At 41.6% G+C, this 16992-nt stretch overlaps 1 protein-coding gene across 1 annotated transcript in view; it reads left to right on the forward strand.

Annotated features, from left to right (window-relative positions):
• Window positions 1–16992, forward strand: part of msh3 (mutS homolog 3 (E. coli)) — a 405607-nt gene that overhangs the window by 225503 nt on the left and 163112 nt on the right. Inside the window, exon 20 of the mRNA XM_068029606.1 lies at window positions 4295–4452. Coding sequence (XP_067885707.1) covers window positions 4295–4452 — 158 coding nt within the window. The remainder of the gene's footprint in view (window positions 1–4294; window positions 4453–16992) is intronic.

A 16992-nucleotide genomic window follows, 5' to 3' on the forward strand; every position in this document is an offset into this window, starting at 1 on the left:
GGCAAACAATATGTTTAATGGTGTGTTGAAAGACAAAGGGCGGCACAGTGGCGCAGTGATTAGCACCGCAGCCTCACAGCTCCAGTGACCCAGGTTCGATTCCGGGTACTGCCTGTATGGAGTTTGCAAGTTCTCCCTGTGTCTGCGTGGGTTTTCTCCGGGTGCTCCGGTTTCCTCCCACAAGCCAAAAGACTTGCAGGTTGATAGGTAAATTGGCCATTATAAATTGTCACTAGTATAGGTAGGTGGTAGGGAAATATAGGGACAGGTGGGGATGTTTGGTAGGAATATGGGATTAGTGTAGGATTAGTATAAAATGGGTGGTTGATGTTCGGCACAGACTCGGTGGGCCGAAGGGCCTGTTTCAGTGCTGTATCTCTAATCTAATCTAATTTAATTAGTACAGATTAGCTGTTAATACACTGAATATTGAACAGCAGCAAGTGCAAACCTGAAAAAAACAGTGGGTAAGCAAACTGAACAAACTAAGATGAAATGAAATAAATGCAAAAAAAAGATGGTAAAAAAATGTAAAAAAGAATGAAGAAAAAATAACTAAAAATGAATGTAAAATGGGGGGCTGTCATGCTCTGAAATTATTGAACTCAATGTTCAGTCCGGCAGTCTATAGTGTGCCTAATCGGTAAATGAGATGCTGTTACTCAAGCTTGCGTTGATGTTCACTGGAACACTGCAGCAATCCCAGGACAGAGATGTGAGCAGGGGGGAGTGTTGAAATGGCAAGCAACCGGAAGCTCAGGGTCCTGCTTGCGGACTGAGCGGAGATGTTCCGCAAAGCGGTCACCCAGTCTGCGCTTGATCTCCCCAATGTAGAGGAGACCATCCCACCCTACTTTATTTGTCTTGATCTGTTTGCACTTCTGTTCCTTTCTCCCTCATGTACTTAAGCTATCCCTTAAGTCTTCTGTGCTGTTCTCAATTACCCAATGTGGTAGCAAGTGCCACATTCTAGCCACTCTGGGTAAAGGGTTTTTCCTAAATTATTTATTGGATTTGTTAGTGATCATCTTCAATTTATGGCTCCTAGCTTTGAATTCCTCCACAAGTGGACATATCTTCTCTACATCTACCCTATCAAACCCCTTCATAAATTTCATTGCTGGAGAAAAGAGTCCCAACCTGTTCAGTGTTAGAAGGATTTTTTTGTATTAAAACTTAGAATTCTGTGTTTTTAAAAACTGAAAAGGATTTCAGTCAACATTGAGACATCTGGAAATAGCTGAACGTTATGGATGTTTTGAAAGGAATTTCAACAAAAGCTGAACTGGTAAACAAGGAATGCAAGTAATTTCAAGGAAATCAGGGGTTTAACCTCCACTATCCTTTGTTATGGCAAGAGAGAATTTATGACTGGACATGTGACTTATTTATGGAAGGTTTTGATATCATTTTTAAACTTTAAAAGCCAGTGGGTTTGGTCAAAAGCAGGCATTTATGGAATTTGAGATGGATGTGCCTGAAGAGGAAAAAACCTGCCCACCCTTCTGTTCGAAAAGGAATCTTGCATCTCTTGAGAAGAAACCCTATATTTCAAATGTGGCAGATTCCTATTTCCTCCTGTCTCTGAAGAATCCCTGCATCAAGCTGTACTGTTGCCTCTGATGTTTTAAGAAGTCCTGAATGGTTGCAGAAATCTTGCATCTTTTTCAGAAAAACAGTACTTGGCATCAATATGTAAGACCTGAGATGATCCATGTTGCTACACCCCTGATGGAAGCCCTATGTGAAGCCTTCTACCATTGAAGTTCTTTGAATGCCTACCCATTGCGGTCTGTTCATCAACCTCGCCTGGAAAGACTTCGAGTGGCATCCAACTATTCGACTTTGGGACACTTGCCAAACCGAAGAGCTTCCTTTCAGATCATGACAGTCTAAGTTTATTATTCCTTTCGTTCCTTTTGAAACAGTTGTAAACCAAAATCCCTTTTTTCCCAGTTAACTGGTTTCTGGATGTATGTGCGTGTGCATGAGGGTTGGGGAAAATAAGGAGCTTTAATATCTCAATTCGTATATAGATTTACTTCATTATTGGTTAAGACTTGGTTTTATAATTTATTTTTGTTGGTGATTAAAGAAACCCGATTGGAGTGCTTTATTCTGGGGCAAATAGAGTATCCAATTGGCTGTTTTCGGTAAGTGGGAAAATTTAATGATATGCTGTGACCTGTGGAGAAGCGGGACTGAATTAACATTGCACTTCTCCTGCCTTGGTCGTAACATCAGCCTCTTGTGATAGTATTCACCTCTCAGTTCTGGTATTGTGCTGGTAAACCCTTTTTGCATCTTCTCAGTGTGCATATATAGTTTCTTCTCCACCCCTTTTTCTGTTTGTATTCATTTTGAAAACTTGCTCCTTAACTCTGTAAACCTGCAAGCAGTTTCATGTGAAACAGGCTGTTTGGGCTCACAGCTCCTGCACAGTGCACATGTGGGGTATTATGTAGTTCTCACAGGGCTGCAGCAAGCAAGAGAACTTAAATAAATGTTTGCATCTGACAACCCCCACATTGGACTTAATCCTAGCAAAGTGATGGCTAAGTTCTATTTAAAGTTAAAAAGCTATTCCAAAGGCAGGTAATTTAAATTTTATTTTATGATCTGGATGGAATTTTTTGTGCCCCCAGCCAATTATCAGATCATTGTATAATCTTTCTTAAACTCTCGATCAAACTAAACAACTTGATAAATTTTAATAATGAATTTGAAGGTGTGCATGTACATAATAGTGACTATTTCGAAGAGATGTGATGCGAGGCTATGAGGTCTGATCTTTATCTCACTGTTGGCCTAAACTGATAACATAAAGTCACAAATGAATTATCAGCAGAAGGAGTGAAATATAGACATATCCCAGAGTCCTTGTGCATTTTCTTCATGCCACATACTAGGTAAATAAAATGAAGATATTTGTCATAAGATTTTTGATTGTGAGAATGTTCTCAGTGATAAGAAGTAGACTTATGGGGAACAGGAAATTTGTCTTTCTGCAATCTTTTCTGGTCCCTTTAGTTTCAGTTGTACCTTGCAGCTTGAATGTTTGCCCACCTGCTGTGTTGGGCATGCATGGTAAACACTAAATTTATTGCAAGTATTTGCATGGATCAGCAGTAAATGTGCAGATGAGCAACGCAGTGACAGACGGATGTGGGCTATCAAATGTTGATTTGATCTCCTCTGGAAAAGGCCTCTTAGAGTGTCAGTTAGGGCATCCCTTCCCTTTCCCAGCTTATGCAGCAGAGCAGGATATTTGGTGCCCTCCTCCTCGTCTGTTCTCATTCTCGCACCTGCCCTGCTAAGTTGTGCAAAAGGTGCATCCTTTGCTAGGAGCTTGTGCTGAATAATAAATTAACCCAACCCTACAAATTTGTGGTGATTTCTGTGCACCGAGGCCAGAAAATCAACCCCAGTGATAAAAGTTAATTTCAAATCTTAATTAAATTGTTTTGGGGATTGTAGGCTATTTAATTTTTTTGAAATTGTGACAACATAAACGAAAAATATGCCACATACCTGACTCTGGAAAACATTTGTACAGGGGAATAAATGAGCAATATATTGATGCAATTTTTAAAAATGTGTTTTCTTCTGTCTTATTAAAATTTATTTGCTAAATGTTATTTGCAGTGGCACAGACAGTATCTTGTATGGGTCGTATTGTTTGGGTAACTTACTCTGTTGCACTTCATTTTGAATATTCGCTGAATTAACGGGATTGTGGACTGGCTACAATAATGACACTTGAAAATTATTTATTTTTTTCCTGTCTTCTGCCAGCCTGTATGTATGTCCTCAGTTTGCTGCAATTTCCATGAAATATGAAAAAGTGCATCATGAAAATTACATTATCCCATCTTCAATTAGTAAAAGCTTTCTCAATACCCTGACACCCTGTTGCATTAATATTTGACCAGCTCATTACGTTGCTTGCCTGTTCAAATCTGATCAAATAGAACCAAGAGTGAATATTTTGGATTCCAACTATAGATCTTTGAGTTTCTGGTGCTTGTACTTCTCCAGGTGTGTAGGGGCAAAGCCGAGTTCCCTTTGCCTAGACAGGGCCTCTGGTTTGAAACCCTCGCAATGAATTGCTTGTTTACTCCTTGATTAGTGTTTAAGGCTACTTCTGTTCACAAAGCAGTAAATTTGGATCAATAATTAGACAGGAACAAAACTAGGTTGTCGGTCATGAGCATGAATGCCAGGACATGCTTTGCAGCTGGTGAATTGTCCTCGAGTTGTCTACTGATCATTAATTTTATCGGATGTTTTTCAGGGAGATGGACAGAGAGTTATGGTAATAACCGGGCCCAACATGGGAGGAAAGAGTTCCTATATTAGACAAGTGGCACTGATCACTGTCATGGCACAAATTGGGTCCTATGTTCCTGCAGAAGAAGCTGTGATTGGCATTGTGGATAACATTTACACAAGGTATGACTTCAACTTCTCAAAATGAGTGAGTGCATTACATGAGAATTCATTTCTGTTGGTACCCTAATCACTGGTGGCTGTTAAAATGTTTTAAATGGCTTTCTGTACTAAAATGCAGCCAAAATTTGATCTTGCTGTGTAGATATCGCAGCCAAAATTAGATCATTTTGAAGTAATGAATTTAAAATTGATATACTTCAGAGTAAAAGGAAATTGTTAAACTGAATTCAGGGAGAAATTCCACCTGTGCTATCTTTAACACATTGGTTAACGCATTTGTGCCAAATTCTTGTGTGTGCTATTTCAATCAAGTCCTTACTTTTCAAAATAGAGTTTGATGTGTTGACTGATGCACTGAAAGTATAATCAGGAATTAGATTCAAATTCAAGCCAAATTGATAAGGTGCAGGTCTATGCTTATGTGTGATTTTCATTTTTTTCCCCTCTTTCTTGCTGTTGCGTTCTCCTCAGCTGTAAGAGTCCAGTGTGATTTTTGAGGGGTCTCAATCCAGTTGTTAGAAGATGTAGGAGCCTCAAGAATTGGGCGCAAAGGACTTTCATCCCCTTTGTTTTGACCATACAAGAGTAATAAACTAGAATCAGTTCACTCTGTTGTATCTGCTGGCACATACCTGTTACTCGGTTCTAAATAGTTATTGATAAGAACTATAGTAAAACAGAAAACCAGGAGATGGCTAGTGATGGCCAGTATGAGATACGTCTATAGTTATTTTGAAACAGAATATGCAAACAGTAGGTTGATGCTGCAGAAGCAACAGTTGCTAGCAAATAAATGTGCCAGAAATGCTCAGACCACTTGCTGAGAAGACTCACTATATATGGATTTGCTGGTGGGTGGCCTTGAAGGCGCATGTTGGGAGCCAGCAGCAACAACATGTGGCTAAACCAGTTTAGAAACAGTCTTCGTGTACCAGCACCTGAGGATTTAACTGTATCCTGTGTGGTCACTCCAATGTCCAGACATTTCACTGTGTTGTCTTTTTAACTATACTGCTGGCTAAGACATTGCTACCTTTATGTCAGCTTTTTGGTGCCATTGTTGGGACCGATCATTTGTATTTATTTCAGTCCTTTTGGTCTGGAAATAAAATAAAACCGTATGCAGTAAAGGCCTGCTCAAGTGTACAATTTAAACCCGACCCGGGCCCGAGTCCTTTGGTTTTTCTCTGCGCCTGACCCAACTGCCGGAAATTAATAACTCTTGCTGTTACTTCCTTTTCCCTCCCTGACCAAAAGGCAGCACTGCCACTGTGTCCGACCTGGCCCGACCCGAGCCCGAAAGCCGGATCCAGAAGAGTGACCTGACCCAAATCCGACACATGTCCTCGGGTGTGGGTTGGGTAGCCATGCTCTAGTATGCAGGATTGAGTATAAAATCTAGCCTTTTGGAACTTGCAGAGTTCACTTAAAGGCTTTAATCACTTTTGAATGAATGTTGCTTGTAACCCACTGGTATGAAACAGAGATCTGTAACCTTCCAGACCTCTTTGTGGTGATTTTTGGCAATACCAGACCAGGGAGGAGTAGAATTAACTATCCAAATATCTGTAGCAACACTTTTGTGTTAGATTGCACTGTTTCTTTGTTCAGTGCAGTAAAAGATAGATGGCAATGGGCAGACCTGATTTTTGAATTGGCTTTAAAATCAGTAAGTGGAAGGGAATTTTTCAACACTGGAAGCCTGCTCAGTTCGGGAAAAAGGAACCCGACCCGAACCTGACCGAACCACAGCGGACCCGAGCCCGACGCGTCCCGAGTCCCTCTGATTTAGCCCTGGGCCCGGCCTGACCTGACCCGACCATCCCTTTTACTTAGCTTCCTGACACCGAACCTGCAAGAAGCTGCAGCGCATGCGTGATGATGCCATAGTGACGTCACTCGCTCACTGCGCGGACTCAGTTTCGTCCCAGACTCCCAGCTCAGGTAAGTTTTTTTTTTTTTTTTTTTTTTTAATTTCAATACTTACCAGCAAAGCACTTAAAGAAGTGTCCGGCCCAACCTGACCTGACACGACCTGGACTCGACCCAACCCAAGCCCGAAAGCCGGACCCTGAAGATAGGCCCGACCTGACCCGAACCCGACACGTTGTCGGGTTCGGGTCAGGTAGTAGGCCTCTATAGTGTACTATGTACAGTATTGTGGGATTCCATTACTATTCTCCCTTTTCCGTAAAAGTAACTGTTAAAGCAAAATGTGGGATCCTAGTAATCATTTTTGTGACTGCAACACAGTGCATTATGTTTTAAAATTTATTATAAAGATTGTCATAATAAAGATTTAAGGAACATTGTTATTATAGAATCATAGAAATTTACAGCATGGAAGGAGGCCATTTGGCCCATCATGTCCGTGCTATCTGGCAAGTAGCTATCCAGCCTAATCCCACTTTCCAGCTCTGGGTCCGTAGCCTTGTCGGTTAGGCCACTTCAAGTACATATCCAATTACTTTTCAAATGTTATGAGGGTTTCTGCCTCTACCACACTTTCAGGTAGTGAGTTCCAGATCCCCACCACCCTGTGGGTGAAAACTAATTCCCCTCGAATCCCCTCTAAGCCTCCTACCTCATACCCTAAATCTATGCCCCTCAAGCAAGGGGAATAGGGCCTTCCTATCCACTGTATCTAGACCCCTCCATAATTTTATACACTTCAATTAGTTCTCCCCTCAGCCTCCTCTGTTCAAAGAAAACAACCCTAAACTTTCCTCATAACTAAAATTCTTCAGTCTAGGCAACATCCTCATAAATCTCCTCTGTACCCTCTCTAGTGCAATCACATCTTTCCTGTAGTGCGGTGACCAGAAGTGCACACGGTACTCCAGCTGTTCGTTCACTAGTGTTTTATACAGTTCCAGCATAACCCCCCCAAGCTTTTATATTCTATACCACTGTATAATCTGCATAATTGATGGTAGATACCTTATCAAAGTCTAAAATGGTTTAATATCCTGGCATGAGCCATGTGTTTCGTTGCTTCAGTTAGAGAATCAAAACTGCAGGAGCAGTCAGTGTGTTTGCCACGCTGATTGTTGCGTCATTGACAGTACCCTCTTAATTCCTAGTCACCGCGAATAACAATCCTTTTTAGGAACTGTTAAGAGCTATTATTTCTAAACAAATCTGTCTTTTATTCATAAATCAGTCCCATTTGCTTGTTGTCTCACCATATCTCTCAATCTCTCTAGAGAAAACACATCTGATTGCCTCTTGAACTCATTTATACTGTTCACTTCCATGACTTGTCTTGATGACCCTGACAGTTTTATGGGTACATACGTGAAGAACCTGTAGTTCTGCTTCACAAACAGCATGTTTCATCACTGCTCCCTTTGACACACAATCTTTTGGTGTTTGCTCCATACTAATTTGTTATTCATGTCCACAAGGACCTCCAACCCTGCACCTTTTAGAAATAAGCTCATCCAAAACTCTGCTGCCTGTATCCTAACTTGCATCACATCCATTCACCCATTACCTCTGTGTTCGCTGGACTATTGGTCCGGCAACACCTCTATTTTAAAATTCTTATCCATTTTTAAATCCCTCGTGAAAACAGGTCTGGCAGCATCTGTGGAGCGAGAAACAGAGTTGATCTTTCAGGTCTGTGACCTTTCATCAGAACTGAGAAGAGCAGAACTTCTTCAAGATGGGCATTCCTGGAAGAGAAGTGGCAGCGAATCCAACACTAATATAAAAGCAAAATACTGCGGAAATCTGAAATCGGGGCGGCACAGTGGCGCAGTGGTTAGCACCGCAGCCTCACAGCTCCAGCGACCCGGGTTCAATTCTGGGTACTGCCTGTGTGGAGTTTGCAAGTTCTCCCTGTGTCTGCGTGGGTTTCCTCCGGGTGCTCCGGTTTCCTCCCACATGCCAAAGACTTGCAGGTTGATAGGTAAATTGGCCATTAGCAATTGCCCCTAGTATAGGTAGGTGGTAGGGAAAATATAGGGGACAGGTGGGGATGTGGTAGGAATATGGAATTAGTGTAGGATTAGTATAAATGGGTGGTTGATGGTCGGCACAGACTCGGTGGGCCGAAGGGCCTGTTTCAGTGCTGTATCTCTTAATAAAAAAAAAGAAATGGAACCGAAATGTTGGACTGAATTTTATTTTTGCAACGGGGTCATAAGGCGGGAGGGGTGGGGGAAGATCTTGCCTTGGTCCTCCGTCGGACCCACGTAGCAATTCCACGGTGGGCAGCCAATTAATTGTCTGCCATCGGGGACGCTGACCCTTTAAGGAATAAGCTCCCACTTCCAGAGCTACAGGCCAATTGGAAGGCCGACAGTGCCACTGGGAAGCTCTGGAGAAGACTTGGGACAAGTGAGTGGGGTCAGAGTCCTGGCGGCAGGCTCCTCTGTCTTCCATTACATTGAGGTGGAGCCGGGAAGAGGCCATTGATTAGCTATATAAGGGCCTCAATTGGCCTTGGGACAGGCAGGCCGTCCTTGGCCATCCCAACCCTGGACTAAATTCCAGGATGTCGGGAAGGTGAGGACATTCTGCCCCGCACTTTCCCTCGCATTGTATGGGGCACCCCCCTCCTGCCCCCTTGTCTCTGTCCCCGTCCCTAGGTGGCCCATAAGGTTCAGCCCATTAACCTCACAGATACTGCCAGACCTGCTGAGTATTTCCAGCATTTTCTGTTTTTATTTCAGATTTCCAGCATCCAGAGTACTTTGCTTTTTTTAAAAAAATTCCTCCATGGGTTCTCCCCACTCTAATATAAAAGACCATGCCTTCAACTGTCAAAGCCCTAAACTCTGGAATTCCCTCTCTCTCCCCCCTCTTCATCTTTAAGACATTCCTTCAAACCTATCTATTTGAACAAGCATTTGGCCACCTGTCTTAGTAACTCCTTATGTGGCTGGGTGTCAAATTTTGTTTGATGCTCCCATGAAGTGCCTGGAGCTAATTTACTATGTTAAAAGCACTATCTGAATACAAGTTATTGTCGCCATCAAGCAACTACCCGAAGTTGCAGAGATTAGTAGATTATGCCAGATAGATGAAATTTAGTGCAGAGATGTGAGGTTGTATATTTTTGGTGGATGAAAAAGAGGAAATATACACTAAACAGCAAAATATTTTTGAAAAGTTACAAGAGCAGAGAGCCTAGGATTAAGTTACAGTTTGAATATTGTGACCAATTTTTGGTGCTGTACCTTTTAGGAAGAATGAATGACTATGGAGAAGGTACATAAAATAGTTACGAAGATTATGCAAGGTATGGAAGATTTTAGTTATATGGGGAAACTGGGGCTCTTTTCATTGAACAAAGACAGCTAAGATCTGATAGAAATGTTCAAAATTATTGAAGGGTTTTGGTCAAGTAAATAGAGACTGTTTCTGTTGTCCAGTGAGTCCACAATGAGATGGCATAAATTGAACAGCATCACCAAAAGGGAGGTTTGTTTTACACATCAAATGTCTCAATAGAAACAGTGGTGGGAGCAGAATTTAAAAAAGAAATTGGAAACATACTTGGGAGAATATTTGAATCTGGTTGAAATATTCTTTGTTTACAGTATCCAAGTGGTTAATCTCCAATATATTAAAAGTTTTGCACACATGTCCTATTGCCTATAACATCTCCCTTTCACCATGGCACTCCGTTGATTGCCACAGAAAACGAGAGTTAGGCACGGAATTGACTGTCTTGTCCAAGTCAAATTAGTCTGTTTAATTTGTTACCCTTTTTGAATATGGGTACCACATTCCAATCTACGCCTTTGTTATGATTATCAATACTTCATAAATCTCTTTCCTATTCTTTAGCACTCTGGGTAAATGCTATTGAACTATGGTCATTTTGGGTTTTGGAGCTCTTCTGTTGTTAAAGACAACTGTGATATCAGTTATTAATTTAACCCAAATTACCCCTCTTGGGGTTGACGTGAACTTATGGAGTAAGTAGTCTTTCAGAATATTTACTCCCTTGTGCTTGTTCTCTGTTTGAAGATCATTTGTGTTGTTTATAGTTCCTGCTATTTTATTCAACTGCTGTCTTACTGTTTAATACTGAAAAAACTTCGTTCGTTCTGTTATGCTTTGCTTCTACAGCTGTTTTTTTTTCAGGATCATCCTCTGTCTCACCAATCATCCTTTATTATGTAATTCCAGTGATTCCCATCCCCTTTCTCCCTGTAGGATTTTTTGGATGTAATTTTTCCTCAATTCATTTTAGAATTGTGAAGTCCATCTGATTAAGCTGCTAAACAGGTTTTCTGTATCTTAGAATATCGTGACTTCTCTAATTTAGACTATAGACACAGTATATTATGCTTCTATCAATGGTGTTTGTCAAGTGTATGAGAAATTTCAGTATATAACAGGTTTCAAGTTTCACCAGCAGCAGGGCGCAGTTCCAATTGATAGAGGGGGAGGCGGTGGCGTAATGGTCACTGGACTAGTAATCCAGAGCCCAGGCTAATGCTCTGGGGACATGGGTTCGAATCCCATGATGACAAATTTGAATTCAATTAATAAATCTGGAATTAAAAAACTATTTTAATGATCATGAAACCATTGTCAATTGTTGTTAAAAACCCATTTGGTTCACTAATGTCCTTCAGGAAATCATCTGCCTTTACCTGGACTGGCCTACATGTGACTCCAGACCCACAGCAATGTGGTTGACTCTTAAAATGCCCTTTGAAATGGCCTAGTAAGCCACTCAGTAGGGCAGTTAGGGATAGGCAATAAATGCTGGCCTAACCAGCGATGACCACATCCCACAAATGAATTAAAAAACACTGAGGTAATAATGATCTGTTACTTACGGATGGTGTGTGTTCCAGTTTGCCAGGAAATAGCATAGTTCCAGAGCTATTCCGAGTTGCAGTTTGTGCAGTGTTGTTTAATAATGGGCACAATGAATTTATATTCAATATTCAGACACTGCCAACAATGAAGCTTAGAAAACTATAGAAAGAAAAAGCTGTTCAGTTGCCATGGCTCATTCCAGCCCTGTAAAATAATTGTGCTTTAACAAACTCATCTTCAGGTCATGTTTCCTGATTGAATTGGCTATATAGATTAGATAAATTATTGATTCAGTCATAAAAGCAATTATAAAATAATTCCTCCTCTTTGCATGACCAATTAGATATGAGCTATAAAGATTTTTTTTGAATTTGTATTTAATCAGTCTCTGTCTTACAATTTTAACAGTTATGTTTTTATTGTAACTGTTGGGAAATAGGAATTTAATATGCTGTACGTTTCACCTGTTGAAGTAAATTACACACTAATTCTTGTAAAACTTGCATTTTGTCCTTTCCTTTTTTTTAGCAAAGGAATGATTTTATAAGAGGGAAGGATGGACATTATGACTAGTGTGAATGGGTCATATGATATTCCCCACGGGATGAGAAGTTGATGCGCTGGGGTGGCTGACAGAGCTACTGGACTAAGAAATTGATGCATTTTTCTAGGTCACCTGCAAATGGGGTACTGCGTCCTGTTTTGGTTCTTGTACATGGTAAAAAAAATAAAGACGCTCTGGTTATTGGAGTAGAGAGGGATTATGACCCATGGCTAAAGTGAGCATGGACAAGGGCTTAAGGCTGCAATGAGGAAGGAGCAAAGCCTTGCTGAGTATTATGTTGATCTATGAAGGATGGATGGATGCTGGAGCAGTTTGAACAGGTGTATGTGGAAGAAAGTGGAGCTGGAGTATGCAACGAGGGAAGTACATAGCATGAATGCTTGGAAGGGAAACACATTTGCTAGCTCTTTGTATAGGAAACGCAAAAAGAATGGTGAGAAAAGACAGACTCATTAAACCTGCTCCATCGTTCAACAGTGCAATCTTGTGCAGTGCTCAGCCATGATATCTCTTGGCAGAGTCAAAAGCAAGGGGTGGGGGGGAGGTGAGGGGGTGGAAGAGAGAAAAAAAATTAGCCAATTAATTAAAAAAAAAATTATGGTGTGGACAAATTCCACTCTGACTTGCTAAGGTAATCAAGCAAGCTCAAAAGACTGGTTGTTGACTCATCACAATCATTTTACTTCCGTAATTGGGAATGCTTTCTTCATTCAGGAACTTAGCAAGTTCTTTTTTAGAAGTACTGTTCAGACTGCAATTACTCTATGACGAGAAATTCTTCAGGCATTTGGCTGGATTCTTTGTCTATGCATTTTATTGGGATGATTTCTAGTCCTACCTAGTTGGATTATATCTAATCCCTTCTAAATTAATTATCATCTCGCTAAGTCTGTGTTTCTCCAAAATAAACAATCATAACTCTTGGAGGCTGTTCTTATAACTGAGATCTGAGGTTTGATCTTGTCATGGTTCTCCTCTGCATGCTGTCCAGAGCACCTTTTGTTTTACCATGCACAGGAACAAAGTTGGATGAGCATACCAAGTGCAGGCATACCAGAGCCTCATATTATATGAGCATAGTACTCATTATTCAATGCTTAGTGGTTTTAGGAATATAACCTAAAACCCTACTGTTTTTCCTATCGCTATCTCACACACCTTGTAATTGCTTACTACCTCAGTCTCTTTCTTGATCTGTTACCTTTAACAGATATCCCTATGTGACATAAATATAATTGGAGTTGTCTACCATCAAGTGTATGGCAGGATTTGTCCATGTTAAATGGCATTTTACGCACATTAGCCCATTCTCTGACTTAATTAAATTGGATTGGAAGCTAACTATTTAGGCTGAATAACTAATCCTGCACACACTTTAGCATCATCTATGAATTTAACAACGATTCTGTTTAAATCCTTCTTTATTCATTAAAAAGAAAGATTTGCATTTATATACTGCCTTTCATGACCTCACAGTGTCCCAAAGCATTTACAGCTAATGGAGTACTTTTGAAGTGTAGTCACTGTTGTGTCATGCTCATACAGTGATGAAATATGAAATGAACTGGAGGAATTATGAAATAAAACTCAGCTGTTGAACGGAGCTACAAAAGAATGATATTTTTGTGCTACAGGCAAGATGGAGTAGAGGTCAGGTGACACCCCTGTTCTGTTTGTCTGTTAAAGACAAAACCCATTATCCGCGTATGTTTTAGCTTTGGGGAAACACATTGAAATGGAAAACAGCCCATCCCATGCTCGCAACTCCTATCTGTGGGAATGGAGCTAACAAAAACTTTTACAGACAGCCTGACTCCGCAGCCATGACTAAAATAATAGGAGTGCAAGAGCACCATTTTAGCAGAATGGACCACATTCAGACGCCATCATGTAACAATGGTTCCCCTATCCTGGAACATTATATGAATCACCCCAGGGGAGAGAGCCCTTAGTCACCTGACTAACACTAGTCTACCTTAAAAGGTATCTCTCTGGAGAGAGACAGAACAGCCAGAGAAGGTGTTTTCCAGCCAAAACAGCTGTGAAGATGGTTCCAGCTAAGCAGGAGCCCTGCTGATAACATCTTTAACTACTGCAGCAGAGAAATTGCAAGGTGATTTTGGATCTGCGAAAGTGAACCAGAATTTCCACCGTCGACCTCCGATTGTGGCTTAACCACAAGGAGTCTGCGACACTACATCCTTTTCGAGACAACGAATGTTCAGGCTTGAACTGCTGAAAGATTTCCTCCTGGAAAACATCTAAAAGATTTTTTTTAAAACAACAAATTATTTTACAACAATTGGACTCCAATTGGCTGCTACCACTCTACTCACTTTCTTGTGTGCATGTGAATGTGTCAGTGGGTGAGGTCAGGAATATTTTTTGGTTCTCAAACACTATTTTTAAACCATATATGCAGTCAGTTGAGAGGTGAAAAGTGGAGGTCATTCACACCAGTTCCCATCTGTCCATAACAGTTGTAAAGGAAAGGTCGCAGCCAATTTGTGCACAGTAAGCTCCCACAATCAGCAAATAATCTGTTTTTGTGATGATGATTGAGAGATATATATTGGCCAGGGCTTCCCTGCTCCTCTTCGAAATAGTGCCATGGGATCATTTACATCTACCTGAGAGGGTCTCGGTTTAACATCTCGTCCAAAAGATGGGATCTCTAACAGTGGAGCACTTCCTCATTACTGCACTGGTGTGTTGGCCTTGATATTTTTGCTTAAGTCTTGGAATGGGACTTGAACTCTCAGTGGTCTGACTCGGAGGCAAAAGTGTGACCAACTGAAGCATGGTAAATGTGAAATGATAAATAGCAGACCTAGTACAGAGTTCTGTGGAACTTGGCTCGTATCTGCCATCAGGTACATTTTCATTAATAATTACCTTCATCTTAAGAGATATCAACCAGCCACCTACCCATTAGAACATAAACTTCGAAAAAATACAGCACAGAAGGAGGCCCTTCAGCCCATCATGTCCGTGCTGGTCAAATAAGCTATCCACCCGAACTAATCCCACCTTCCAGCACCTGATCCATAGCCCCACAGGTTATAGCACCTTGGGTGCATGTCCAGGTAGCTTTTAAAAGAATTGAGGGTCTCTGCCTCCACCACTGATCCTGGCAGTGAATTCTAGACACCCACCACACTCTGGGTGAAAAAGATTTTCCTCATGTCCCCTCTAATCCTTTTACCAATCACCTTAAATCCATGTTCCCTGGTAACCGACCTCCCCGCCAGGGGAAACGGGTCCTTTCTGTCTACGCTGTCTAGGCCCCTCATAATTTTGTACACCTCAATCAAGTCACCCCTCAGCCTCCTCAATTCCAGGGAAAACAACCCCAGCCTATCCAATCTTTCCTCATAGCTGCAGCCCTTGAGCCCTGGCAACATTCTTGTAAATCTCCTCCGTACTCTCTCCAAAGCAATTATATCCTTTCTGTAATGTGGTGATCAGAACAGCATGAAATATGCCAGCTGTGGCCTAACCAGCGCTCTGTACAACTCCAGCAGCGCATCCCTGCTTTTGTACTCTATACCTCGGCCAGTAAAGGAAAGCATTTCATATGCCTTCACAACTCCATCTACCTGTCCTGCCACCTTCAGGGACCTGTGGACATGCACTCCAAGGTCTCTCACTTCTTCTACCCCTCTCAATATCCTCCCGTTTATTGTATATTGCCCTCCCCAAATGCATCACCCCACACTTCTCAGGATTGAAATTCTACCTTTGCTTCTGTTTTATCATTGTCCTTTTCCATGATTATGCTAAAACTAACTCTATTGTGGTCACTATTTCCAAAATGGTCACCCAATGTAGCTTCATTACCTAAAACTAAATCTAGAATTGCGCCCCCTCTCATTGGGCTTGTTACATGCTGGCTAAAAAGGTTCTCTTGAATGCAGTTCAAGAATTTTGTGCCCTCTGTGCCCTTCACACACTCTGTATTCCAGTTGATATTGGGGTAGTTGAAATCCCCAACTATTATTGCCCTCTAGTTTTTACACAGAAATTTGCCTACATATTTGTTCCTCTATCTCCCTCTCACTAATTGGGGGTCCTTAGTACACTACCAGTAATGTGGCTGCCCCCTTTTTATTTCTGATCTCCACCCATATGGCCTTGTTTGATGACTCATTTAACATATCATCGCTCCTCACAGCTGTTATCGATTTCTTGACCAATAATGCTACATCCGCTCCTTTTTTATCTCCCTCCCTATCCCGCCTGAATACTCTAAATCCAGGGATGTTGAGCTGTCATTCTTGCCCCTCTTTAAGCCAAGTTTCCGTTATAGCAACGATATCGTGTTGCCATGTGTCTATCTGTGATCTCAACTCATCTGCTTTATTTACTATACTCCTTGCATTTAAATAAATACCCTTTAACATTGCCAAATTCCTGTGTTGCACACTTTTTAACCTTCTGTCTTTCAGAGTCACTTGCCAATTTTGCTTGTTTTCTGCGTCCTGTTCCCTGCCCTGAAGTTGTCCTATCTAAGACTGTGTTCAGGTTCCCATCCCCCTGCCAATCTAGTTTAAACCATCCCCAACAGCAAACCTTCCTGCAAGAGTATTTGTCCCAGTCCTGTTCAGGTGCAGACCATCTGTCTTATACAGGTTCCACTTACCCCAGAACTGGTCCCAATGCACCAGAAATCTGAAGCCCTCCCTCCTGCACCATGTCTCCAGCCACGCATTTATCTGGTGTATTGTCCTATTACTAAACTCACTAGCACGTGACCTTAGGAGTAATCTGGAGATTATTACCCTTGTTGTCTTGCCTGCTAATCATTTTCCCAACTCCCTAAACTTAGCCTGCGGGACCCTATCCCTCTTTCTTGCTATATCATTGGTACCAATGTAGACCATGACCTCCGGCTGTGCACCGTCGCCCTCCAGAATGCTCTGTGGCCACTCCGTGATCTCCATGACACTTGCACCAGGGAGGCACCATACCATCCTGTAATCATGTCTGCGACCACAAAAATGCCTGTCTGTTCCTCTAACCATAGAATCTCTACCACTATTTCTCTCTTGTCCTTTTTCCTCCCTCCCAGCACAGCTGAGTCACTCATGATGTTCCGGTCATAACTCGCACTGCACTCTACAGAGGAACCCTCCTTCCCATCAGTACTCAGAACTGAATACCGGTTAGAAAGTGGGATGCTTTCCGGG

The sequence above is a fragment of the Heterodontus francisci genome, chromosome 4 (genome assembly GCF_036365525.1).
Source record: "Heterodontus francisci isolate sHetFra1 chromosome 4, sHetFra1.hap1, whole genome shotgun sequence".
NCBI classification, from domain to species: domain Eukaryota; kingdom Metazoa; phylum Chordata; class Chondrichthyes; order Heterodontiformes; family Heterodontidae; genus Heterodontus; species Heterodontus francisci.